The sequence below is a fragment of the Aristolochia californica genome, unplaced genomic scaffold (genome assembly GCF_029961685.1).
Source record: "Aristolochia californica isolate CCGP_79_NKW_82.1479 unplaced genomic scaffold, dmAriCali1.0.hap1 SCAF_6, whole genome shotgun sequence".
NCBI lineage: Eukaryota > Viridiplantae > Streptophyta > Magnoliopsida > Piperales > Aristolochiaceae > Aristolochia > Aristolochia californica.
In genome coordinates, this window is record NW_027182257.1 from 40,276,835 (window position 1) to 40,304,783 (window position 27,949).

The 27,949-nt window shown below is 35.8% G+C and overlaps 3 protein-coding genes across 6 annotated transcripts; 2 read left to right on the forward strand and 1 right to left on the reverse strand.

The window, feature by feature from the left end:
• The first annotated feature begins 5,015 nt into the window (after window positions 1–5,015).
• LOC137934791 (origin of replication complex subunit 5-like) lies at window positions 5,016–11,523 on the forward strand. The gene is made up of 5 exons (XM_068779319.1): window positions 5,016–5,069; window positions 8,399–9,415; window positions 9,521–9,928; window positions 10,291–10,603; window positions 10,737–11,523. Exons 2-5 carry the CDS (start codon window positions 8,580–8,582, stop codon window positions 10,785–10,787), a joined length of 1,608 nt encoding a protein of 535 aa, XP_068635420.1. The 5' UTR covers window positions 5,016–5,069; window positions 8,399–8,579; the 3' UTR covers window positions 10,788–11,523.
• Window positions 11,524–13,860: 2,337 nt separating this feature from the next.
• On the forward strand, window positions 13,861–21,181 carry LOC137967129 (probable protein phosphatase 2C 55). 4 transcript variants are annotated; one of them, XM_068813576.1, is made up of 5 exons: window positions 13,861–14,129; window positions 15,154–16,088; window positions 18,668–18,992; window positions 20,165–20,320; window positions 20,624–21,181. In XM_068813576.1, exons 2-5 carry the CDS (start codon window positions 15,325–15,327, stop codon window positions 20,915–20,917), a joined length of 1,539 nt encoding a protein of 512 aa, XP_068669677.1. In that variant the 5' UTR covers window positions 13,861–14,129; window positions 15,154–15,324; the 3' UTR covers window positions 20,918–21,181. The 4 variants fall into 4 exon arrangements, with proteins under 4 accessions (XP_068669677.1, XP_068669680.1, XP_068669678.1 ...); XM_068813579.1 differs by having other exon boundaries at window positions 20,171–20,320; XM_068813577.1 differs by having other exon boundaries at window positions 13,861–14,062.
• A 140-nt stretch (window positions 21,182–21,321) lies between these two features.
• LOC137967130 (uncharacterized) lies at window positions 21,322–27,896 on the reverse strand. Its single transcript, XM_068813580.1, has 10 exons — window positions 27,485–27,896; window positions 27,198–27,276; window positions 26,899–26,993; window positions 25,226–25,330; window positions 25,043–25,122; window positions 24,078–24,168; window positions 23,887–23,994; window positions 22,652–22,738; window positions 21,731–21,799; window positions 21,322–21,644 (listed from the first exon to the last, which is right to left on the reverse strand). Exons 1-10 carry the CDS (start codon window positions 27,719–27,721, stop codon window positions 21,471–21,473), a joined length of 1,125 nt encoding a protein of 374 aa, XP_068669681.1. The 5' UTR covers window positions 27,722–27,896; the 3' UTR covers window positions 21,322–21,470.
• Window positions 27,897–27,949: the final 53 nt, after the last annotated feature.

The window sequence follows — 27,949 nt, forward strand, 5'->3', positions numbered from 1 at the left end:
GACTCCGGTGGTCAGACCTCCTAAATGAATAAAGGCAAAAATGGGGCCGGACAAGTTCAAGCATAACGCTCGCAATCGCAACCATCTGATACGATGTATTGACTGAGACAAGCCGATACAAAGAAGTATATCGGTATCGGATTTTAGTGTATTAAACGTGTAAAAAAAAAAAAAACTAATACGCCCAACTCTTATATGGCTTTTATTGCTTACTATTATCTTTCCACTTTTTTTTTTGAAAAATCCACTTTATTTAAAAAATTCCTCTAAATGTCATGAAGATATTTTGGACATGAGAATAAGTATCTAAATTATCAATTTTTTAGTTTTTATTAATTTACTTTTGTGTCTATTTTATCTCTAGTAATTATATGATATAATTAAAAAGGTGTATGAGTGTCCTTAGCATGTTTTAACTAATTTAGTTGTTACCAAAAAACTGTTAGACACATTGTTCAATCAGTAAAAAGGGTTGATCGATCAATCGTGTGTAATGATTTTATTTTTAGGACTCCTTATGCTTGTTAATTGATCATATGATTGATCAATGTATTTTTAAGCCTTCAGAAAAATAAGTTGATTGATCAATCTTTGTTGATGGCGATGATCAAGCAGTGAAACGCTAGTTGTACAAAACTAAGTATGATTGATTAATATAAGAGGTCTCACCAATTGTGTTTTATGTCCCTTATAGGCGTGGTTTTGTATAACCAATCATGTCTTATATTTTTCAATTCCTGGACTAGGTATGATTGATCAGTTATGTAGGGATGATCGATCATGCTTTATAGCTCACTCTAGCTTAGTTCTACCTGGTCTATCAATATAGTGAGTACAATCAATCATGTTTTATATTTTTACCAAACTGCACTTTGGATGATCGATCATGACGAGTAGTATGATCGATCATGCCAATTACCAGTATTTTGAAACGACTTCTAAACATGATAAAGATTGTCCTAAGGTGTTTTAACACGTTTTAACCAATTGTGTGCATCGACTAAGCACGATTTTGAACATATTTATATCCTAAAGCTTAATAACATAAATGTGCTTAAAAAGTAAAGTTTGGTTGATTATCTACTTACATGCTAGAGTTCTTGAGATGTTCTATTTGACTTTGACCTTAGTATTCAAATTTTCTTTCTTATTATTTTTTATGATTTTTTTCCTCAACAACAATTTTCAATGTGTTTTTGCTTTAGGTAGCAATTTGATTGATCATTATTTTGTCTTGAGTTTTTGCCATCGACCTCGTAATATATATGTTGGAAGACATGTGTTTAAAAAACATTGACAATACCATTAGTAGCCTCGTTTCAAACTAACTATTTTGGTATCATCAAAATTATGGAGACCAACATAATTTTACCATTTGGTCTAATACAATATGAAGCACATAATATGAAATTGACTCTTTCATGAAGCACCAAGTATCATTTTATTTTAAAACCACTTCTTAAAACTTGCATCTTTTTCATCAATGTTGGGAGGACATTTGATAAGATGATCAACAAAATCTGTAGTGATTAAAAACCATTTGCAAGCTTGGGCCCACAATAAATAATCTGAGACCAAAAATTTAGTTGTTATCTTCCAAAAATCCATTTTGAGCTTGATTTTACTAACTTTAGACATGTTCACATCCACCATGTTGAACTAGGCTATAAGCACGCAAAAAGGACATCCAGAAGAGCAAGAAAACTAGAGAGGAGAAGACTTCAACAAAAGAAAACAAGGGTTTGTTCAAGTAACCTTCTTAAACTAAGACTTGTTCATAAAAGAAGAAGCTTTTTTTTTAAAAAAAAAAAAAGAGAAACCCATGCAAACCTGATGTGCACAATTCAAGGATTAGAAAGGACTTATATTCGGGCTTAAAAAAAAAACTATAACAAAAGCAAGCACAACATGCAATCTTCTAAAATTTCAAAAGTTCCTTAAACGACAAGAACCAAAACTTCTGAAAGTTCCTTAAGCAACAAGAATCAAAACTAAACTAAGTGTTCTTTGAAGTAAAATGTGCAATTGTGATAACGGGAAAAAATACCATTTTTCTACATGAATTCAATTAAGCCATAACAAGTATGCTAATTCCAAACAAAAAACAAAAGCAAACATCCATTAAACTAGGCTAGAAGAACCACTTATTTGAGCTTTTGAATAAAAAATTTGCAAAACCCATGGACATGAAACAACAATCAACTTTGAAGGTAAAAAAAAAGAGTAAATTAAATTTTAGAACCATGCTTTGATACCATATTGTGTTTTGGCTTATCACTAAACTTAAAGAAGGAACCTTGTGAGGTGTTTGAGTGAGAGAAAAAGAAAGGAAGTCAAGAGAGAGAAAGAGAAGAAGAATCGAGAGGAGAGGAGAGTGAGATATGACAAAAGGAAGAGAAATAGATGGGTGGTTTGGTTGAAGTGACAAAGCCTCTCATGCATTAATACTTATGGTTAAATTCTCTTACAAATTACAATACCACCTTTTATAAGAAAAGAACCATAAGGATAAAAGAAGAAAGAGACAAGTAAAACTATAATAAACTGAGTACATGGCTTTCCAACACCATAGATATTACTAAATAATGTACCTAGAAAAGTTGCATATGGATCTTCTTTGGGTATGGAAGGACTACGAGAAATTAGGGCAATGAGTCCTTTTGCCTTTTGCTTCGATTTACCTTAGTTCATTTCGGATCTTAGGTATTCAATGTGACACCTACTTTAGCACAAGAACCAATATATTGGGTAGTATTGATACATCTCAATAGTAAAGTACCTCTTATCAAATAGTGTCAAGTTCCTTTATTTGTTCATCTTTTTTTTTTTTTTTGGATTTGTCTTATTGTTTGGATTTCTATTTTTTATTTTATTTTCTTTTATTTTATTTTATTTTTTGTAAAGGTATCCAGTAGAAATGTCTACATCTTCTACTCGTCTAATATATGTAGCCAACACTAGTTTTAGTGTGGCAATAGATAATGTCTCCACTCAACCAGTGTCTTGTCTCCCTCAAACTACTAATGCAACGAATATGAGTTTAGATGAAGGTATCCTAAACGAGGACAAATGTGACTCTATCCATAGTACAAAAAGACAAAAAAATGTTTCATATGTGGTTGAAATTCAATATTCTTACTTTTAGATGGTACAAAAAAGTCTCAATGTATTCATTGTAAACCAATTTGAATATTAATAGTAGAGGAGTGAACTCACATATGAGTCAATAGTTGAAAAGTTGTCCTAGTAAAAAAGTGAGAATAAGAAAATACAAAATCCAAAACTTTCAAATAGTGGGGTCTAATGTTGATCAAAGTTCAATTGGCCCTCCTTTTATGGGTTTTAGTAGTAAATATGATCAAGCTAGATTGCACCTGCTCATTGCTTATTGGGTTCTTATGCATAGGAATCCAATAGTATAAGAAGAATGGTTTAATTTTATAATAAAGATGGTAAATATAAATTATGAAAAAATATCGGATAAGGCCGTTAAAAAATAGTGTGTGGAGGCATATGAGATAGAAAAAAAGAAATTGAAAACTTTATTAAAAAATTAACAAGATTAATCTTACCATAGATCCTTGAAACTCTCAAAATAAATAAAAAAAGAATATATGGTAATTACTGGGCATTTCATTGATAGTAATTGAAAGATATAAAACCGAGTTTTGAGTATGTCCCCCCTTATCATCGTGTTGTTGACATAACAAATACTATTTAAAATTTTTTGAAAGAATAGAAAATATGTAAAAAAATATTTAATATCTCAATTAATAATGTTTTTTATAATGATGTTTGTTTAAAACTTTTGAAATACGATTTTTTAAGAAATAGGAAATTGCTTTGTGATGAGAAATTGTTTCATGCACATTGTTATGCTCATATTCTAAGTGTATTAGTTCAAGATGGCCTTGGTAAAATTAAGGATATAATTGAGAATGCGCATGAGAGTGTCAAATTTATTAATCAATCTAAGTCAACACATTTGCACTTTTTTAAAGAAAATTGTGCAACAATTACAACTGTGTGTAAAAATATTAGTTATTGATTATCTAATTCGTTGGAACTTTATTTTATGACATGTTATTTATGCCTTAAAACTCAAAGATGTATTTCCTAGATTTCAAGATAGAGAGTCATGACGAATGGTCATGATGAATGAGAAAAATGTTTAAATGGTGTGTGAGACTCTATAAATTTTTAATAAAACTACTAATATCATTTTTTAGAGTGACTATCCTACTTCTATTTTGTACCTTAGTGAGATATATAAGGTAAAAGAAGTTTTGAATCATTATTCTATAAATGAAAATATTTCATTAGGACAATGGTTAGTAAAATGAAATAAATTTTTGAGAAGTATTGGTATGAATAAAACTTGTTGATAGTTGTTGTTTCAGTTTTGGATCCAATGATCAAATTAAAATTGATTCAAATATATTTTTAGCGATATATTAGGAGGTAGAAGCGAAAATCAATATGAACCTATTCGTTTGACCTTATTTGATATTTAAGATAAATATTTAGTCTATGTATAATGTGACAATTAGTAATAAAGAAACGATTTCGAGTGTTAGCTATTTATATGTTTCCACAAGTTATAGGTCACACTCTTCTTTTAAGTTTAGGTGGGTCACAGTTAATGACTTATGAGTTTCACGAAAATGATAATAAGTTCGATTTTTTGCCTCTGTGTCATAGGTGGATATCTTGAGCTAAATTAAAATTTAGGGTTTAGGGTTTAGGGTTTAGGAACTTATTGCTTATGACTTGAACTCGGTTAAAAACTTTTTAGCTTGAGTTATGAGTCTAATTTAAAGCTCAAGGCTCAAAAGTTTGAGTTTATAATAAACGTACGTTAAGTTCCAGATTTGCATGACTTATGCCACCCCGCATCCTGTGACCTTAAAAATACCAAAACAATTTCCCGCCATTCCGCAAATTTACTAGGGGCACTAGTGCGAAAACAATTTCCTTGCATTAGCCGCTTCCCGCTTTCTCCTTCCCGCTTTTTCCTTCCTTGCGTCTCTCCCGTCGTGAGCCGACAAACGACGGCCGCTGTCTACCAGGTCCGCGTGGTTTTTTGTTTTTAGTTTACTTCCTTTTCTCCCTAAACCGAGCGTGTTATTTTTTTGTTTCATTAAAATGTTCTTGTTTTTATTTTTTTTTTTTTTCATTTTCGTCAAATTTAACAATTTTTTAATTTATTCTGTTAATTCACCCAAAAATAAACCTTAGAAGATTTAATCTCCATGTCGCGCGGCCTCCCTCTTTGCTTCAGCGTTTACAGACAAGTAAACCGACGCCCAATTGTAATTGCTATGTTTTCATATGCTAATTTATTCGTATTGCTATTTTTAACGTTAATATTTAGTGTGGTAATGTGTTTATATGATTTTATTTATTTTTCTATATGTTGAATTTTATTTCAATTAGGTCGGAGGGGGTTGAGGAACCAACTCTGCAGCGAGGCGGGAAGGGGATGGGTTTATGTTTTGGAGGCTTTATTCCATATATATTAAGTTTGGCCATATTTGAAAACTCACAAAAACTTGTATGGCTGTATTTAGAATTTGATCAAACATGGGGTCTCATTGGACAATAAACGGTTTCCCTAACAGTTAGCGTTTATTCAGAAAACCATATCCCCAATCCTAATCAATTGTGAAAAGATGATTAAGAAAAAAAATATCTAAAACCTTCACTTCGTAGTTTTCTCTTTGCCGATGACCACCTCTGCACCAATGGTTGGTCAATAGGGAGAATGGCTAAGGAAGGAGCAATACCGCCATAGGAGAGGGATAAAGAGCCGGACAGAGAAGAGAAAGGGGTGACTAATTAATGGAGAAAGAGCAGAGAATGACGAAGAAAGCAAAAGAGTTGTATCCTAGGATATTTAATTTTTTTGCTTTGTTCATATCTTTGGTGCTTCAAATGATAAATTGTCTCCTAGGTTTGTCGAGTGTGTGTTTTTAGGTTCCTGATGCAAAATGTAAATTCTATGATCCAATTTCAAGGAAAATGTACATCCTTGAGCACCTCCATTTTTTGGGTACTTTAATCAGGGTAGTATACCGTCTGAAATGCTAGACAATGTATCTTTGCTTGTTCTTATGAGCAATGAACCAAATGCACTTTCAGTTATTTGTGAAAATAAACCGTTAGAAGTTTATCTATGCAGACAAGCAAAGAGCTCCATTGACATATCCTAGAGGTTCTTGTGGATAATTCCTGTCTCCATCTCCACCATCATGATCTCCATGTGTGGATCCATCAGTCCATGACTTAGACCTAACCATTAGCCTTTGTAAAGGAGTTCAAGTATGCACACATCATTCTATGTCCTTGTATGTTTTATTTGATTACCTTTCTCCCAAGTTTAAATCCTTTGCACTATTCATATATCCTCATCTATTTGTAAGCTAGTGCAGGAAGCCTTGGGTTGTATATAGTGGGAAAAGGTTATGGAGGAAGAGATGCAAGGCTTGAAGTGGGTGGGTGGGTGGGTGGGTGGGGGGTATAAGGGACTTAGACATTGTGTGATCCACTATCAACAAGGCAGTGGTTGGGTGTTTATGGGTGTATACAATAGACTAAAACTCTAATGGAAACATGGAAAGGTACAAAGCACAAATGGTAGCTAAAGGATGCATCCAAATGAATGGTATAGATGTCTTGGTATGCACGACTTAGTCGAGTTTGTATACTCATATTTGTAATAGTTAATAAAGGATGTCCACTATTCCAACCTGATATTAGAAATGTCTTTATTTATGATGATTTTAAAGAAGATGTTTATATGGAGCAACATCTTTGGTATGTTGCTCAAGGGGAGATAGGGAAAAAATGTAAATTGCAAAAGACAATATAGTGTTCAAAGTAGAGCTTGCAAGTGTGGTTTGAAAACACAACAAGATGGTAACTGTCCTTTGGTCTTTTGCACAACTATTGTGAGCATTTGATGTTTCTTTGTAGTCGACAATCTAGAATTACGGTGTTGGTTGTTTATATTGATGATATTCTTTTGTAGAGCAATTATGGGAATGATATTGAAGAAGTGAAAAACTAGTTGAAAGGGCAGTTTCGAACCAAACATAAGGGGCTACTAACATGTTATCAGGAAATTGAAGTTCCAAGGAGCAAAATTGGGATAGTTTTTTCACAATAGAAGTATAATTGTTGCAAGAATATGAGTTGTCAATAGCTAGACCAGTATAAACCTTGAAAGAGCCAGATGTAAGCCTTGATGATGATCAAGTCTTGCCTTGAAAGATATGGTGCCATATAGGAGGTTGGTACGCTTGTTTATTTACATTAGTGTGACCAGGTCAGGTATTTCATATGTTGTGGGGTCATTAATTAGTTCATGAAAACACCTTGAAACATTCATTTGGAGGTAGTTCAAAGAGTATTGAAGTACTCGAGGAGTGCTTCAAGTGAAGGGTTGTTGTACAAAGCTTGTGGACATTTAAAGATCAAGGGTTTTTTCTTATGCTAATTGTGTTGGTTAAAGACAGACATGAGATTCACTATAGTCTATTGTACCTTTCTTGAGGTAGCTTAGGGTCATGGGAGAGTAAGAGCAGAGTATGGTTGCTAGATCAAGTGTAGAAGCGTGAGTACAGAGCTATGGCTCATACAACATGTAAATTAATGTGGGTTAAGTCGGTGTTGGTGGAGTTCAGCTTTGAAGGTAATGATCTAATGATTATGGGATGTGATATCGAATCAGCCATATTTATCGCTAGCAATCAGGTGTTCGATTAGTGTACAAGCACATTGAAGTGGATTCTCACATTGAAGATAGTTACACTTTATGTGAGGTATGTGGATCATTATTTACTAAGGCCCTTGGGAAGCATGAAATTTTATCATTTAGTATTCAGCTGGGGCTGTTTAATATCTACACTCATGCTCCAGCTTCAGGAGGAATTTTAGAAATTATGGGTCTGAGGATAGTTTGGACATTTCTTCTTATCTAACTGTGCCCCTCTTCCATAGGATAAGTAGTCAGGCATATTGGTGTGTTTTTATTTTTCTTTTTAGTCAAATACATGGTTTATTGCTGTAGTTCTAGAGTCTAAAAGAAAGAGGGGCATTTTTTTATAGTATTATAATTTTATCACTAAAGTGAGAATAAAAGAATTAAGAGTTTTATTTTTTGTAATGGGACTGCCATTCTCTGCAGTTGTTTACCTTCATCTTCTGCTCTCTTTCTTATTTCTTCCTCTTTCTTCTTCTCTAATCTCTTTATTCTGGAATTAACAAAAATGATTAATTTTCATTTATTTGCAATTTAGTTATTTTTTTTATCACCAAGTTTCAATTTTCAATACCATGTTAGATTTTCATTTTCTATGCATTGTGGATATTTACTTCAATGTTTTCTGGTGACCAGGTTTACCAACTTCGGCAAGTAATTTTCAGGTCTAACTTAATGCATCGGATGCATGCTGAGGATTTCCTCTCCAAGCTACTGCTGCTGTCAAATTGATGCCACATGTCACCCACGGAGGGTTACTTTTTGCTGGAAGATGAAGAGGCAATCTAATTGGTAAAAAACACACGTCTCTAAAGTAATGGGTAAAGAAGAAGAAATTCCACAGACAAGCCGGAGAACAACCAGATCTTCCTGTGCAACACCATTAAAGGGCACTAATGTGATCCAAAATAAAACCGATAGTGTGAGGCCCCCATCTATATTAAGTGATCTATTAGCAGAAGAACCCATTAGCTTGGACAACTTGCTTGACCGCTTCCCTGGTAGGAGAGATCAAATCTTTGAAATATTGCATTTAATTGGGCCACGTGATTCTCCTATGATTCCTCTCTTACTATATGGTGGTGCATCCACGGGCAAAACTAGTGTAATTCTTCAAGTTTTCAGATATCTTAACCGCCCTTTTGTTTACTCAAGTTGTCGTTCTTGTTATTGTCCCAGGATTCTGTTTGAATCTGTTTTAGATCAGCTGCTGCTTCATAGGAGGAAAGAAAATAATGGTTATTCAAGTGCTAAGAAATGTGAAAGGTTTTCTGATTTTGTTAATTTTCTTAGAGATGCTTTAATTCAGGCTATTCATAACCTGAAAGAATCTCAGAAGGAGACAGTTTCAGAAGAAACTACACGACAAGGCAATGGGAATATGGTTTACTTAATATTTGACAATATGGAGCTTATTCGAGATTGGGACAAGAATTCCACCATAATTCCCATGTTATTCAGACTCTATGATCAGCTAAAAATGCCAGAATTGGGTCTAATCTTTGTCAGCAGTTGTACGCCTGACACATACTATGCTAATACTGGATTTGTGGAGCCTCTTTATGTTCGTTTCACAGACTATACTGAAGATGAGCTTCATCAAATATTTATGAAAAACAAGGCAAATACGAAGCTTTATTCATCTTTCCTTGAGTAAGTAAGAGATACTCATTCTTAGAAATCATGTCGGTCTCAATCAATATGATTTAGTTAGTTTTATTTCTATTTGGTGAATTATTGATTGTTCTTGTGAGACAGTGTGGTATTGAAGCCTTTTTGCCGAATTACCAGACGGGTTGATGAATTGTCGACTGCTTTGCGGCCTTTATTTCAAAAGTATTGTGAGCCCTTGTGTGATATGAGCATGGTACCAGATGAAAACACAAAGAGAAGGTTGTTTAGTCACCTGCAGCCACACCTTGCACCTGCTTTGAACCAGATATTTAAGGTTTCATCACTGTCTGCTGCTAACAAGGAAAAAGTAAGGAAGGAGAGCAATTGTAGAAATTATGATAGAGAAGCATCTGAGGAGTTAGATTTTCACATGCCAGTCTCTGCTAAATATCTTCTCATTTCATCTTTCCTTGCTTCAAGAAACCCGGCTACTCTTGATGCTGCACTCTTCGACTCAACTGGTGGGTCTGGTAGTTGGAAGCGCAAGCGAAAGTAAGTCTATGAAATAATTTACACTCTAAAGGGGACTTTCTTTGTGACCTCAACCAGATTTATCTTGTGTATTTAGTAAGTTTCTCTTCTTCTGCAGTAAGTTTAATTGTTGTGGAAAGACCCATCCTATGCCATCAACAAGGTTCTCTGACCATTTTAACTAAGCTTGTTCCTTTCAAGCCTTTATATGATGGCGAAGATTGCCCATAGTTTACTTTGCAAGCATTGTCTAGTCACTTGTGCCTTTGAATTTTTTATTATTTTTTCATACATTGCATTATTTTCTCCAATTCCATGCGTGTGTCGGTGCCTTGGCCAGAACTTTGAATGATCTATTTCTAAAGTATGCAATTTTGCATTAGGATTTCAGAAAAATCTATACAGAAGAAGGATGAAGCAGCTCAAGAACAGCTTATGAAGGGACCTGGGACATTCCCATTGGAAAGGTTGTTGGCCATGTATCAGTGTATCACCTCGGTGGCAGAAGATTTGCCAGAGACAGAGCAGCTTATAGAGCCAACAGGGGCAGACGATGGTGTGACTGGATTAATGGCTGATGTACTGTTGCAGTTATCAACTCTTTGTAATGCAAATTTTATCAGTAAAAGTGGCAGCTGCCCCTTAGAAGGATCAACTCGATACCGGTCCCTAGTAAATGAGGAGATGGCTATAAAGGTGACAATTGTTTTTATTACCTATCTCATTGATATACTGCCATAATTTTCCAACTTTTTTAAAAATTTAAATTTTTTACTTTTTCTACACAATGTGTCTAATATCTGGTAATATTTTCTGGAATTTCTATTAGGTTGCGAGGAGTGTGAGCTTCCCTCTGTGGAAGTACATGTATAGAAGATAGTCAGAGACATGGCTATACATATCTTTAGATGTTTAGGAAATTTTTTGGCGATCAAGCAGAATGTATCTTGGCAGAATTGAAGTAACCAATGCGTTCCTAAGCTAGCGTATATTTAGCATGATATTTGGAGCCACTTCCACAGGGCGATGAAATTCTGTTAACATGTATGAGGTCTTTCTCTGGGACGTCAACAGGCATGTAATGGATTCAGGCTTCTCTCTTTGCTCATGTTCAATGAAATTTGTTCAGCATGTCTGCGTCTGCAGGTGTTTGAGCTTTACTTTTCAGCATAGCGAGAACAGAACCTTGTTTTAGCCTTGCACAACCCGTTGAGCCCAAGGCCTCAAACATTACTGACTATCTGCAGTCAAAAGCTTATCCCACTTATTTATGCTCACTCTTTAAAAGTTTTTTTTTTATATTGATGCGGTGTTTCCACATGAATTGAGGCGCTATTGACAAACAGATTATGTGTGGCTATTTCAGAACATGACCCTCTGATGCGCTCGTCGGAAGTTTGTTTGTTCATGTGGAAGCTTCAGTATCATATTAGACTCTTAAAAGTTTTCCCTCTTCCCGAAGTTCTTTTTAGACTTGCCCATGAAAGCTCAAATAATGAAATGCCTTCTGAGCTGTGTTAGAGTAAAAGTTGAGGAAGTAATTAATCCCATGGTAGGTTCAGAAAGTGTCGGGGAGAAAGATGGGAATTCTGGCAAAATTACCACTGTAAAGCTTAATGGAGATAATTATTTGCTTTGGGCTATGAGTTGTAGAACACAATCCAAGCATCTTTTTCAAAGTTATTTATGGAGGAGAAGAGTTAGGCCCTATTTGTGCCTTTTCTAGGAAACATTGGAAAATCATTTATAGTGGAAATACGTTTTTTAAGGACTATTAGTGCCTCATATTTCTTGGAAACCCTTTTCAAGTTGGAATTTCTTATAAAAACTCATATAATTTTTTAGCCAAGATGGGCCAGAAAACCATATAAAATTTTTTTGAATAAGTATTTGACAATTGACGTTGTAATACTTTCAACACAAATCAATTTTTATGATAATTTTGTATTCAACATTTTATTTTACTAAAAATTTATCGAATAAGTATGGTAATGCATGAGATTGATTATTAATTTCTATTTATTTCCATGAAAAAGACACTAACATGACCATTTAATTTTCCTTAAAATTTTCTAAAATTTTCCAGCTAATTTCTTAGTGAGGCACTAATAGGATTTTATTTGAATGTTTATTGGAAATGTGATATAAGTTTCCAACTATCGGCACTAACGGGGCCTTATTATCTAGTCTAAGGCTCTAGTGTAATTTAATAATATATAGAAGTTTTTGTCGTAATGGTTCACTTCTCATACCATAGGACTATAGAAGTATTATCTTTACAAATACTTTAATTTGTTCTTCATGAATCTCATCCCATATGCTAGGTTCTAGGGTTTAATCATGATTAAACTTAAAGAACAAACTTTATGAAGTGTTTGAGTGAGAGAAGAAGAAAGGAAATTGAGAGAGGAGAAGAATCATGACAAGAGGAGAGCACCCCCACCCCCCTTGATATGCTCGGATCTAACACAGGGAGGAAAACGATGAATAGGAAGGATCGCTATGAGGTTTTGAGCTTTAGAAGAAGCTCCCCCTTAGGTCTCGTGAGAGGGAGAACTTGACCTCATTTAATCTACTGTTTAACCTACTGAATTTTTCTTCCCATTCATTACCTTACAGTGCATACAAATAGTTCACACCAACAAGAGTTTAGGCAAAAATTATAAAAATGCCCATGAGGCATATTTAGGGTCCATAACACCAAACAACATAAAACAAAAAATAAACTAAATGATTACTTAACTGACTCAATCAGGGTAATTGACTGAGCCATAATGTAAGAGTCATTACTCATTATTTAGCTTCTATGTTTGACCTTGCTACAAAACCATTTTTTTAATCTATCCAAGTCACCAAATTTCCACCAACCATAATGCAATACCCGGAAGTTGACTTCCTATCATTTGGAGAACCGACCCAGTCTGGATTTATAAGGCTTCTACATCGAAATGACCATGGCACTTGTACACCAACCTTGGTCCTGATTGCTTCTTCAAATATTGAATAATTATCTCTAGTGCTTGCTAGTGAGAAAGTTGTTTCATGTGCATAGACTAACTCATAATACTTACAAGAAAAAAAAATATCAAGCTAGGTTACAATAACATACCTCAGCTTACCCACTAGTTTTTAAAACTCTTCGACATCTACATCATTATTTGAAGCCAACTCACAACTTTACATTCAAATCCATGGGGATATTAACTGGTTTGTATTAAACATGTTCATCTCTTGTAACAAGCTAGAACTCATAAATTCTTGTAAGTTTTTTTTATTTTTCACTATTGTCCTAGATTTTCTTGAGGGGTTGTAATTGTTGTTTTAGATGGTGAGGGGACACCTCTTAAATATTGAAGGACAATTGTGTAATTTTAATTCAATAATATAAAATTTTAAAAAACTTTAATATTCTCTCTAACCCGTAGCCCAATCTTATTATCCTCTTTTGGTTTGGGTTTTTTTGACTCTTTTCCCGCCATTTTATTTCACCTTTCTCCCTCCAAATGTTTTTGCACAAATTTTGAGCACGTAAACTACCAGATGACCGTTGTTACTCAACGGTTATTTCGTAATTAAGCTGGACAGTGGAGGGGCAGTACCGGCTATTAATTTTATCCAGAAAGAGCTAGCAAACGAGCAACAGAAATTCTAACTTAATCGATTACTGATTACTTTTGAATTTTTAACTTAAGTGAATTTACTGGTTTAACCTCACGTCCGGTTCATGGAAACGAAACCTTGGGGCTTTTAATTTTGATCCGGGAATATTTTGGTCAATTCGTATACGAATAAGCGATTTTGAAAAAAACACTAAAACGGGACTCGTCTAATTCCAGGCGCTGGGGACTACCATTTTAGGTAGCTTTACTGTGGTTTGCCCCGGTTCAGGAGAAGGAAAGAACGAGATAAAAAAGGTAAATCCAAAGGAGGCAAAGGGCTCGTGTTCGCCAGTCGCCGCCAAGCGTCCGAGCCGAATACTACGATTCCATTTTGGGCCTCAATAAAATCTCTTTTTACTATACAAAAAGATCGAGCGCGAGGAGGCTGGAGAAGGGAGGAGAGGACATTAGGGTTTTCAGGACTAATCCTGTCTCCTAGGTGCCGAAATCGAGGTTCAAAGCTTCTATCGGCCTTCGTCCTTGTGGTCGGGTGGAGGTCCGAAGTGTTCTCTTTGGTTTGCTGCGTTGATTTTGTGCTGTTGAGAGAAGCTTTTGGTTCTGAGGTGTTGCGCTTGTATATCTTTATTGGCGTCTGACGTTTTCTATGTCTTAGTACTTGATGCAGTTTATTCGTTCCCTGATTTATACGTATTTTTTAATAGTTTCTTTTCTTTTTCTGAAATAAGTTGTTTGAGAGTTGCGAATTTTGGAACAGAGATTTTTTCTTTCTTTCTTTTAACTATTAAGACAAGGTTGTGATGTTTGGTATAGCTTAGGATCACTTATTTGATTTGCTGGTTGAGTTGCATGATTCGTCAGAAGTTCCTTACACTTTGGAGAATGCTCGTGGCCTTGTCAGGAGTTTTATTTCAGGTGTCTTTCATGATTTCAAACTAATATTCTTTGAGCGGATTTTGAAATTTTTATATTGTTCTTTTTTCTCTTATCTACAAAATCATCGGGGTCTTTACTCAGGCCTCTTTCTGAGGCATCGCTTTAGGAGTGAACTCTGAAAGTTATATTTGTTCCGATAGTCCATTAGTCATGCGGTTGCAGTTTCCTCATTCGTTTATCGTTGTCTCCTGGGCTTTGAAAGCCGTTCCTTCGTGTCTTTGCTGGATTTTTTCTAAGAGGGATGGAGGACTTCAGACTTGATATGGTTCCAGTGGGCAGATGTACTCTTTCTCTATTTTTTTTTTTTCTGGATTTGTTTTCTGGCAGGCATCTTGGTCATTAAATTTATGATTTTAGTGTTGGGATCATGATCTTCTTATTTGATTTATTTGTTTGAATGCCCAGTGCTTCTTTTACAGAAACTTTCACAATGAAGTTGAATTTTCTTTGCTCGGATTTTCTTCCTGCTGTCTGTAATCTTGTCTGTCTTTTTCATTTTCAAAATCTTTAAAGTAATTGACTAGATATGGGTTTTCTAAACTTTATGATTTTTTATGGGTGGCTGCTGCCTGCCTCCATGGTTGTTGATGAAAACTTTCCCTCTTTTTGTTTGTGTGTTAATTAATGGTTTGACATGCCTTAATGAAGCAGATGCTGTTTATTGCTGTAATTTTGCCTGTGTTCTTTGGACAGGTTGCTGCTTGCTTTGCTTTGCTGATCCAGAGGCTTCAGTACCTCTTATATTGGGAAGATAACCTATTAATGTCTTGGAAGTTATGAGATTATCCTTTGTATACTGCAGAAGTTGGTTCTCTGTAAAAGTAACTTCTTTGGTAAACAATTTAGTTTATTTACCCGGATAAGATGCCATCAGCATACTTTTCAAGGCTGAATACCGTTTTGAGATCAAGAACATACAAATCCATTGAAGGGCATCGAGGGTTGGAAAATTCAGTGGAGTATTTATTCGGGCAGATTAAGTTGTTTGGGAAGTCTACTTTTCCTTTCTCTCGTCCGCTTTCAACTCTTGTAAGTGCAAACCTATTTTCTCGATCTACTACATATTCCTTGAGATCAGATCCTTGTGTAGTTGACCAAGAGAGGGCATTGTCTGTTGTTGGAGCACTCTCTCGAACATTTTCTATACCTTCAGTATCTGGACCTTCTTGTCAAGTGTGTCTTTATCACATTGACTCCCCTCTATTGGGCTCTCCACAAAGTTCCCTCATAAATCAATTACAGAGAAAAATGGCTAGTTATGGTTCTTTATCAACTCAGACTGAATTGGCTGCCCGTTCTCTGGAAAATGTGGCATCCAAAGGCAAGCAGCTGTTGAAGTTTGGGAACAAAGCAAATCTTTCTTACAGAAATAAGAGTCTCCACTGTTATAGAAAAGCAAGCATGAGTTTGAGAAATCGAGAGCCATGTCCTAGTAAATTTGTTTATGGATTTTTCCTGTTGGATTCAAATGAAACTAGGTGGATCCCTGGATTTTTCACAGCCCCAGGAGCCAAAAACTTTCATAATTCATCATTTTCACCACAGTCTGCTGGAGCAGCTCCTGATGTGTCCTTTGATGGTAGTGCAAGGGAGGAGCAACTTGCAAATGCCACGACCTCTTCAGACCAGTATGTACTTGGTTTCTTTTTGTATTTACCTTTTTTGTTTCTATGTCATCCCTTTTCTCTTCTCACTGGAGGTTACATGAATTACCTTTCTCATTAATGCTAATTTTTCTCCAAATAGTGAAATTGTGAAATGCATTTTAAAAAGTGAACTGACTACAATTGAGTTACTAACTGCAGTTACTTTCATTAAAAAATAAAAAATAAAAAAATGCAGTTACTTTGATTTATTTATTTATTATTATTATTATTATTTTTTGTATGTGGTTGCCTTCACGGTATTTTGGGACACCTAGCATTCGTTGTTGTAAATCATAATTGTAGGTATGCTCATCAAATATTGCTTTGTGATGTGCAAGTAGAAATTGCATTTATGGAACCAACCTGGCTCTTAGTTTTATTTGTACTAGAATCAACATGTAACAAAATTTAGGTTTGCTATTCTGGAGATTTTAAAATGTTTTTGATTTAGGCATTATGCTGATTTGTTGGAACCATTGGAGCCCACAATCAAAGTAACCAACATCACCAATTTCTTCCATAACAGATGAAAAATTTTAAAAGACGAACTGTCAATTTAATTTCCATTGTTGACTATATGGAAGCAACTTGAGTTGGGTTTTGCCTCAATTACCCTATGGGGGGTTTTCTAGTGTAAGGTATTGGCTTCAAGTTGGCAGCCTCATTACTTTTCATTAAGCATCAAACAGAAGGAAGGGGAAGGTGAGTACATGAATCCCCAAGAAACCAAAACAAAATGAGATTCCTTGGGGTCCTTCCATTGAGATTCTGCTATTATCAATGAGCAGCACTAATTTGTGGATCATGTGGTGAAATGTTTTGTATTGTAGCTGAAATATTGTGAGAGTGAGAATTTAATATTTTTATTAAAGTCGAGCCATCATGAAGACTTACACATTTGTTTGATGTTATTTGGGAATATTTCTTCTTGTATTATAATTCATTGGTCTTGTTTATTCCAAACGGCAAATGGCCTAGTTGACAGTTTGGCCAAAGAAAGGGTGTCTCACCAACATTTCATTGTGTAAGAGCATCCTTTTCATTGATTCTGATCCTTTTTTTACTTTAATAAGCTCATTCTTTATTTGTAAAGAAGTTGAATAAGTTGGACATTTTCATGAAAAAATGTCAATTATTCTGGGATGTATTGGGGTTGGTCTTTGGCAACAAAAAAAAAGTAAGCTAAATAGATGATTTAGGTCAATTAAGCAACAATAAAAACTATAATCATGTCAAGTAGAGTAACCGGGATTAGACTGTGGGGTAGCTGAATAAGAATACTTCTGAATGTTTGATTATGGGAGTGTTGTTATTAATCAGGATTGTTACGAAAGGAATATAGCACCAACCAGAGTGTCTGTGTGGGCTGATATGAAGCAGTGTTGCTGCAATGATTCAGGGCTTGAGAATTATTTGCGGCTACTTTTTTGGAGAGGACAAGCTGTTGTGCATGCAGTAGGTTTTTAAACAGAAATGCTGGATCTTCAATTTGAACCCATATGGCAGTTGGCTGAGGTTCTTATACTTTGCTTTCTTCTGTGGTCTATAAGAAGAAAACCCCTGTTTTGAGCTGTAGATTACACAATGGTGGTCTCCTCCATATGACCTGGTTTTTCTCTGGGTGACTAGTGTAGGATAATTGCTCTCAGATTTGACGTACTGGTTTGCAATGTCTTATGTTAGACCACTTGAGCGGTTAATCATTTCCCGAGACCACTTGAGCCGTTAGTCATTTCCTGAGACCAATTGGGCAGCACATTGAAAGTGACTCTAAAGTTGTGATCTGTCGGTGCTCTTGAAAGTCAGACTCCCCTTAACGTTATTGGGGCTTTTCATGAAATTGTAGATTTTTTCTCTTTGTTTGAATGTTGTTAGAATCATGTCCCTAGATCAGCTTACTTCTTAGCTGACCCTTGCCAAGCAAGGAGGCTCTGTCCAATTCCTCGTTGTAACAGGAGAGGTCCTTTTTCTCATTTTTTTTTTAAATAATTTTTTTCTCAAAAAAAAAAAAACAGGAGAGGTCCTTCCTTGACCTTGTTTTTTGTTTCTTTGCTTGCCTTGAATAATTTCTCCAAAAAAAAAACTCTGATATTTACTAATAATGGAATGACGATTGTGCATGGAGATATTGCAATGTTTTTAATTCACCTTCTGAACATCCAGGAACCTGAAATATCCAAAAAAAGGTTTCATATTCTCATAAACGTTTGCTATCTAATATTGTAAATTCTGATACTCATTCTGATGTGGTATTCTTCTGATAGGGAGTTATTCTAGAACTTAATTTGTATCTTGTTTATATTGGCAAGCATGAAATAAGTCAGATATCCACCTTATAGACTTACAGCAATCTTCTTGGGATTGTTGGGTTATACATAATCGGAATAGAAATGGATATGCATTGTGGATCTGTCTCACCCAATACAGCCTGTCAATGCCACATTGAAATTTTTGCATTATAAAGTGTTACATACATTTTAAATGACTCAAATGTAATTGTTAGCTTTAGCCTGGTTATACCTCGTTGCTGTCCTCAGTTATTTTGGTTCTTGTACCTACAGGAAGGTTCCAGGGGATAGGGCATTAAAGCTGCTATCTGGTTCATGCTACCTCCCCCACCCAGATAAGGAGGAAACGGGTGGGGAGGATGCGCACTTCATATGCGTGGATGAACATGCTATTGGGGTGGCTGATGGTGTTGGTGGCTGGGCAGACCTGGGAATTGATGCAGGACAGTATGCACGAGAACTCATGTCTCACTCAGTTCGTGCCATTCAAGAGGAACCGAAAGGTTCCATTGATCCTGCGAGGGTGTTGGAGAAAGCACACTCAAGCACAAAAGCTAAAGGATCTTCAACAGCATGCATCATTGCTCTTACTGACCAGGTCTGCTTTCTTTTGTTTTCATAATGTCACTTGTTCTTGTTTAACTAAATAAATTATTAATTCATTCTATTTTTATTCTTATGAAGAGAGTACTTGTATTCTTTTCTGAAAGCTATTGCTGTACTATGCCACTGTCTGCCTTGCTATGGTGGCTGATACATCTAAGAAAGGCATCCATGCTTATGTTGATCCAGGTCATAGTACAGCTAGGTAATTGTATTAATTCAGTATCCCTAATGATACCTACACTTCATTGGCATTGTGATGAATTTCTTTATGTTTGTGTGGATTGAGCCTTTGACTTAATAGCTTCATGTGAGGTCTTGAGTTCAACTCTCCTAGGTGTGTGTATTTTTATCAACAAATACTTCTGATGGAACCTGAGAGAGAGGAGAAGAAGCTACCTGCTAGACTTTAGAGGGTCTATCTTCCTTTGTCAAAATTTTGTTATGCTCCCTTAATCTCCACTTCTCTTTATTCCCTGTTGCCAGTGCTACACTCAACTAACTGTCCTGGGAAGGACAGCACTGTTGCTGCTCGATGGTCCTCCTTTTGTGGGACCCAAGGTCCTTCTCATACTCCCCTTTAGCCTCCTTAATTCCCATTCTGTCCCATATATTGTACACTCGAATTATCAAGGGTCTATCAACTTCCAAAAAAAAATGATGCATTATTAATATGACTAATTCATTTGTTTTTTATTCTGTTATAGTGCTAGTTTGGACTTAAATATAATGTAGTCTGTTGATATTTGAGGTTGTGTGTGGACCATTACAGTAACTGCTTCCCTATCTAAATTATTAAAAAAAAATTATCTGTGATGGTTGCAGAGCTTTTTTTTCTTTCATTCTGAACCTTTCTTGGTATGATGACTGAGGAATTTGATCGTCTTTCTTAGAAGAACCTTAGCTTCTGTATGACAGATCTAGACATTGATTCACCTGAACACTTAATGAGCTTCATATATGCTCACTTTCATAGGTTGCTTTTTACTGACATGTGTACTTGTGGATTTTGATTACCTGCAATGCTGTTCATAGGTTGCTTTTTACTGACATGTGTACTTGTGGATTTAGATTACCTGCAATGCTGTTTATGTTCAGAAACATGTATTTTTTTCTATTTGTAGTCGTTGGCATCTGTGCATGTGAGCTTATCTGTTTGATGTTTAGCTGCAGGGCCTACATGCCATCAATCTTGGGGATAGTGGCTTTATAGTGGTCAGGGATGGATGCACTATATTCCGATCTCCTGTCCAGCAACATGATTTCAATTTTACATATCAACTTGCAAGTGGCAATGACAGTGATCTTCCTAGTTCTGGTCAGGTTAGTATGCACTTGCCGCCTCATTCATGATTTCATAGCTGTGATGAACACTGAAACGAGACGTACAGAATCTGATGATGAACTATTGAAAAAATGTATTCTAAAGGCCATTGATCATTTTTATTTTATTGATTTGCTTTCCATGAATGTGTTTCATTCTTTTTTCGTTTTTAGATTTTTATTGATCTGTATTTTTTATTCTTGAATGTTAGTAGTTATCCCGGATTATCAGCTAAATTTTTTCTCACATTTGCATAGCATATTCTGATTTCACTATAATTCGCTTCTCATATGGAATTGCAGGTATTTACTATCCCAGTTGTTCCCGGAGATGTTATTATTGCTGGAACAGATGGCTTGTTTGATAATTTGTACAACAATGAGGTCACTGCAGTAGTAGTGCACGCTGTACGGGCTGGGTTGGGGCCACAGGTGACTGCACAGAAGATAGCTGCTCTTGCACGCCAAAGAGCTCAAGATAAAAACAGGCAAACCCCCTTCTCAACTGCTGCCCAGGATGCTGGATATCGCTATTATGGGGGAAAACTCGATGACATTACAGTTGTAGTTTCCTACATCACTAGTTCCAATGCATAACTTGCCGGCTTTTCTGATTCAGATGCAAAGGTGAAAGAGTTGTTAAATCTCGGACAAGAATCAGCCAATGTTTCCGGCAATGTTGTTGTAATGTACAGGACAGGCGTCAGAGGTTACGCCTATGCTGCTTCCAACATGGCCCAGACATGCGAAATCTCAAACATATAACCTGGCGTTGAACATTTTTTCATGTGTTGTAATTTGTACTTCCACTTTGTAGCATTTTGCCGCAGACATAATGTAGATGTCCTTTTATTTTGTTTAGTCTTCTTGGAGCATTCGTGTATGTTTTGTTTTGTACTTAAAAGAGGTGAATCCTGACTGGGAAGAATTGTAGTTTCGCTTACAGAAAACTTTAGATAGGTTACTCAAGTCCACAGCCTAGGTTCAGCCATGCTCAACAGTTGGACCAAAATCAAGATTGACAGTAGAACAATCAAAGGCATTTGATGGTAAAACAATCATTAAGGAATGTTACAAAGGCACTCCCCCTTGCATTATGGAAATATAAACATACCAGTAATTAGATGGAAAGTTAAGGCCGAGCTACTTTTCACATGACTCTCCCTGATCTAACACCGCTAGGAGGAGAACCCTGATCTAGTTCTTGCTTGCTTTTACTTCTCTTCATCTTTGCTTTGAACCTGGACTTAGACATGAGAGTCTGCACCGTGTTTGCAAAGTTCCCTACTGCCATTACTAAAAGCAAAATCCCACAAAGTACCACCTATTAATTTCAAAACAGAATAAATTTGTTAGCTAGAAGAAACCAACATCACGGATAAATAATATGAGAAGTGAGATAATTCTTGCCTGCCACTCAGAGACCACACCAGCCACAGCTGTCCTTAGTAGTGCAATACCAATGTATGCTTCAAAGCCCTGAAATCATGTCAATAATTTTAACATATAGTAATGCCCCTCTCAGTTGACATTCCGTGGCATCAATTGTTTTCCTTGCAAAGATCCAAGCACATGCAGAAACAGATAATTCTAGAATCTAATCTCTCGTGAATGTTTCAGGGAAATGTGTTCTCGCTGTTCCATATGCTCGGGACAATTATCCATGATATCTTATACCTGTGAGTTCAGAGGTTAAACCGAGCCTCTCCCATGTATGAACTAACATTGATCAACTGGAATTTGGTCAAATCGACCTGCCTAGCCAACAGTAACAACCACACGTGATCTTTGAGTCAACTACCAGCCTCTGAATGATAAAATTTCAGCCCAGGATTTGCATGTATGCCAGCATAGTCTCAGAGCCAAAGTAGGCTTCTGAACATAGATTTAGTTTGTGAAAAATGACTTGTACATTATGCCTAGACAATTATCTGAACTAATACAGTCTCAGGGTCAATTGCAGGCTCTTGAACATAGATTTAGTTTGTGATAAATGACATGTACATTATGACTAGACAATAATCTGAACTAATACAGTCTCACGGTCAATTGCAGGCTCTTGAACATAGATTTAGTTTGCTATCCAAGATTCACACATTATAACAGGACCAGACTTTTTTTATTTTAGTAACTAAAATTCTGGTAACAAGACAGCAGAGTAAAAACATACTATTACTTGAAATAGTAGTACAATGAGACCTAAGCCTTAAAATAGAAGTTTGGAAACACAAGCAACCAGTTTCTGTAGCTAATGTCAACCATAATAACCACCACGACATCAAACTACTGCAACCATACACTGGCTGAATGCCACGTTTTTTATTTTCTTACCTGCAAAATAAAAAGAAGCGGACACAATAACCATAGTTGGCCTTCTACACCAGCTGTTTCTCCCCAAACAACATCCATTCGCTTTGCCTGCCAAAACTCATGTAAGAAGGAAATAGGTGGAAAATGAAAAGTTCCACAAGTATTACCACATAAGCCGCGATATAAAGCATAACATCCGAGGCCTGTTTCCCTTGGGATACATACAAAATTATTTATACAGTAGAAACATTCAAATCCTCCTTTTTTCTATAAAAAAACACATGAACACTTCTTATCATTGATACCGCACAATCACATATCTTAGGTTTTGCCATCAACCAACCATGGTAAACACAGCCTGCCTGGAGGCTGAACAATAGAATCTATAAAAGAAACTATTAATTTCTTATAATTACGTATAACTAAATTTTTGAATATCCAAGAAATCAGATAATTCAAACTTTTAGGTTAATCTTATTCTATCAGACTCACAAGCACATAGCCATTAGAGCATAGAAACCACCAAGAACAGATCTGGAACACATAATATCCACACATTAGATGCCAAATATGCTGAGATAATTTCATTTCTCGCTTTCAATGTGCTAACGTAAAGTGCCTTCAGACATGGTGTTGATGAACTGCCACTGACACGATATACAACAGGATATAATTCGAGAGGCAAATGAATCATTTATGAGGCCATATGTGTAGCACAGTATCACATCCAACTTGAGGCAAAATTGCACTTAACTAGCAGGCACAGATAGGATAGGTTACATGGAAACAACAACAAAAGCTTCTGATCAAAATCAGTCAAAAATCCTTCCACCTAAGACCTTACTTATGTGAACAATCAGATGTCACATTCAACACAAACTTACTTCAAAATTGAATAAGATTCTTCACTCGTTGGCTCCTTTTTATTGTTCATTAACTAAAACATTTCCAAATATTTCATTTTTGTTTCTTCTTGTAATATCTTCCATGTCTTATATGGGAAGAAACAGTGGAACGAAGCTTAGATGTCACAGAGATGGCATAGAACACTTCCGTAACAGTTTTTTTTTTAATTCATATATTTGTTTATTTTTTATCTTTTGTAACAACTTCTAGAACAATAAACTAACACCTAGTTTACTCAGTCCTGAAACACAGACGGTGAGGAACCCAGTAATGTCTTTGATGAAGAGGAAAAGGTAGATGAGTTCAATGCATTAAGGGGAACAAAAAAAGGTCTAAGAGAAAGTGAATACCTTTCCCAGTGCAATCCGTGTATATAGTCTTTGACGCTGATATCTGTTCTGAAGAAGCATTGCAAAGCCTTGCATGATTGCCCAGCGCAAGAACAATTCTACTCCTCTCTGCATGACAAAGGTCCATGTAACCAAGAAGGGAAATGAAAAGAAAAGAAGCTGACATTTAAACAAAATGGAGATATAATTACCTGCTTATAGACACAATCGGGTTCCCCTTTAATCTCCCATGTCAGACTCACAAGTGCCATCAACATAGCACAGTAATGGTGATAAATCCACCTGTAAAAACAGACTAGAGTAAATATTATAGAGACGTGAAACTTTAGTAACTACTGCTGAATCAGTCTTTCAGAAATTATTCATCCCCAAAGTTTTCTCTCCTTTCTGTAGATTCCTGTTTTCTCTCTAAAGTTTATTTTTAACCTCCTAACACCTCAACTAGACCACATTCAAGGAATAGATAAGTGTATACCCTGAATCACTCTCAAACATTCATCTTTTTCTTTATATGTTTCAATATAACTCGCATGTAATATTATCCAATAACATGTTCCTTGCTTTTACAGAGGTTAGTCATACACAACACGTTCAATAGATAGTAAGAATAGGTGCCTCCATATTTGCTGAACTTGCTAAGCACCAAGGACCCAAACAAAGAGAGTGCGCACATACCCAGTCACCTTTTTTTTTTTTTTTTTTTTTAAATATGCTGTATAAACCATACCCAGTTTACCTTGATAGTGCTATTATGAATTTGTATTCAAAAGCTTTTGTTGTAACTCTAATTGGAAGTTCTCACAAGCAAGTTTCTGCTATTAACAGAATTAGATGTAAATAAATAACTCATTAAGCAATGATCAGATATGTTTTAGTTGAGTTCTACAAAGCTATGACTATTTCAGGTCATTTTGGCAAAGAAAATACACACTTAGACTGAGTATACTCATTACCCAGAGTTATGTAAATGGCATGTCCTAAATAGAAGAAAGAAGAAATAACAGCACAATTCATGAGATTTTAGTTATACAAAATACAGAAGATGGAGAAAATATCTTCAAATTAAAAAATTAAATAATTACATAGAACCACATAAATGTTTTAAACACATAAAAGCAGCATAGATATATGAAAGCAAAAAAGATTAAGAGTGTACCAGGAACGAATGTCACTTCCATTTACGCTTAATATATTCTCTCGCAAAGCCAAACTTGTGTAGAGAAATAGAAGCCATGCCTGAAATCAGAAATTGGGGACTTTAATCGGTAGACACATTCAGAGCAAATTCCTTCTAAGATTGAAAAGACTCCAAAGAAATTCTAGAGCAGAAAACTCATACCTGATACGGCTGCACTGCCCACACTGGAAAACATCCTTTCCAGAAAAATCGCCGTAATGTTAGTAGTATCAGTGGGAAAACAAGAAATATGATGGCTGTTCTATCCTGTGGAAAAAAGCAGAATAATACAGCTATCAAAATTGTCACACATCAATTATGAAATTGATGTTTTCAACGAATATTCAGAAGTTGTTCCAACTTGAAGTATATGAGCACCAAAAGTCATCATAAGTTAGAACAGAAAAACAGCCTGCCAACCGAAAGGCTGGCTTTGCCATGTACTATTTGTGCAACCAACTACGAAATTGACCTTCTTAGTGAATATTCAGAAGTTGTTTCAACTGTATATAAGCACCAAAAGTCATTATAAGTTAGAACAGAAAAATAGCCTGCCAACCAAAAGGCTAACTTTGCCATGCATTTTTTGTGCTCTGGCCTCTGAGCTTCCTTTTTTATGTATTTTTCTCTGCTCCCCCTCCCAAAGGGGTTTCGTTTGTATTTTCCTCTCTCCCTTAAATCAAATTCTCCATCCATTTTTTTAAAAATAATAATAATAATAACAAAGCAATAGTAAAGCTTTGTGCTACCAGGTGGACATCAACCCCCCCCCCCCCCCCCCCCCCCCCCCCCCGCGTCATCCTTTTGAGAAATTCTCGATCAGTACCACAAAGATACTCCTCACAGAGGCACGATTAGGCCTTCTTTGTACTTGCCCAACCATATCACATCAATTCTAGCATGTTCATCCCTAATTTTTTCATTAAAAGAAATAAAAGAAAAAGTTAACCTAAGTCTTAGTTAACAATGTTGTGCATTCTCTGTTCCACAAGGACATGCCTGGTTAAGAGAAGGTGGATATCTTTTGCACTTAAGTCAATTTCCTTTTTTTTTTTATAACATATTGAGAAATACATTTGTGAGGCATGCACAAAATAACAGAAGATTTACAGCAGTCTATTAGCCAAAGGCCTGAGCTTTCTGTTTTCCTTTAGATCCAACTAGTCAAATATGATGTCCTAGCTAAGATAAAGTTTGAACTTTTGAGTACCTCTCCATGAAAAGTTATTTTTTTCTTTTCCAGCCTCAAAAGTCTAACACATAAATCCTAAAATTTGCAGGTTGGAAGTGACATAACTGCATATTGTGAAAAAGGATCTCAGTAACTGCATTAGCATTCATAGTTTGATCTTAATAACTGCAGTCGTGCTCATAGTTTCAGTTTCGTCATACAGTACAGTAAATAATTCAAATGCTAAAATGGAAGAGAAATCAGGCAAAGATATGTCATGATCCAGAAATGGAATAACTAAATGCTAAGAAGAGATTTTCTCGTGATGCTGCTACTACCAAAGCAGAAGAAAATTCAAGTTCGACTAGTCCTAACAATCAGATAAGATCCACAAATGTAATTGACAGTTCCTTCAGACACCAAAACCATAAGAAGTGATTAAACTATGAAAGAAGAAAACATGCACTTCATTTCAGACTGAGACTAAAAGCAGCCATTCAATGAAGAAGGAAGAAAACATGCACTTCATTTCAAACAGAGACTAAAAGCAGCCACTCAATGAAGAAAGAAGAAAACATGCACTTCGTTTCAAACAGAGACTAAAAGCAGTCACTCAATGAAGAAAGAAGAAAACATGCAAAGTTATAGTCAAACTAAGACTTACTCTGTAACTATTGTACTCCTCTTTTACTCTCAACTTCGCATCTTTCTTTGTAGCTCGAACATTGACAGGGCCGAGAAACATCTTGAGAAAAGTACCTGATAATCCAAATGCAAATTAACCCGCTAGCCAGCACGGTTTTTTAACGAAAATGAAAAATTAGAATAAAAATAAAAAATCGTTACAGTTTAATCAATAAAAATTTGAACCACTTAAAGACCAAAGGAAAAGAAAAAAAATGAACTACAATAAAAAAATTAATTAATGCAAAATAATCTTTTTATGTTCGACAGCGAGCTTACCGTGAGATTTGCTAGGAAGAAGCAAAGAAACATCCCCATCATTGATAATGCATCTTGCTTTATACAAATCTTCATGAAGCTTAACAAAAAAAAAAAAAAAAATCGATACAAGCCCAATCAAACAGCCGCAAACAAACCAAGAAACACTTAAATAACTGACATGAAGAACAACACTTGAAACTCGAAACTATTGTTCAAAACGCAGTTTCAGATTAATGTCTAACACGCGGCATAAAAAAAAAAAAATTATCAAAAGAAAAAAATAACAAAGAAAAACGTTAACATACCTTTTCAGCTGCCTTCCGATCAAGAGCACCTCTTTTCACAGAAGACTCGATAGATGCCCGAAGCTTCTGAATGCTGGAGTCCAGCGCCAACGCCCGCTTGCACAAAGCCTGCTCATCACTCCAAGTCTTCGACAGCAGCGAAGAGGTTGAATCCTGCAACTCCTTCGCGAGATCGACGATTCGAAGCGACTCGTCGTGAAGGCTACTCCGTGAATTGTCACCCGCGGAGTCTCCCATCTCCGGCAGGATTCCGACCCGCCGAGATTACGATAAGGGATCGAATTCCCCAAAATTCCGACAAAATCTGAACAGGAGGAATTGTTAGGGTTTTTTTTTTTATCGTTGCTCTATGAGGTTTTCTGCTGCTGTTGCAGATTCGCCTGAAGCCCCCGAGTCCTCACATATTGAGCTCAGGAACGTATGACTAGTTTTTATAACTCTTGGGAGTGAGGAAGTCCAAGAAAC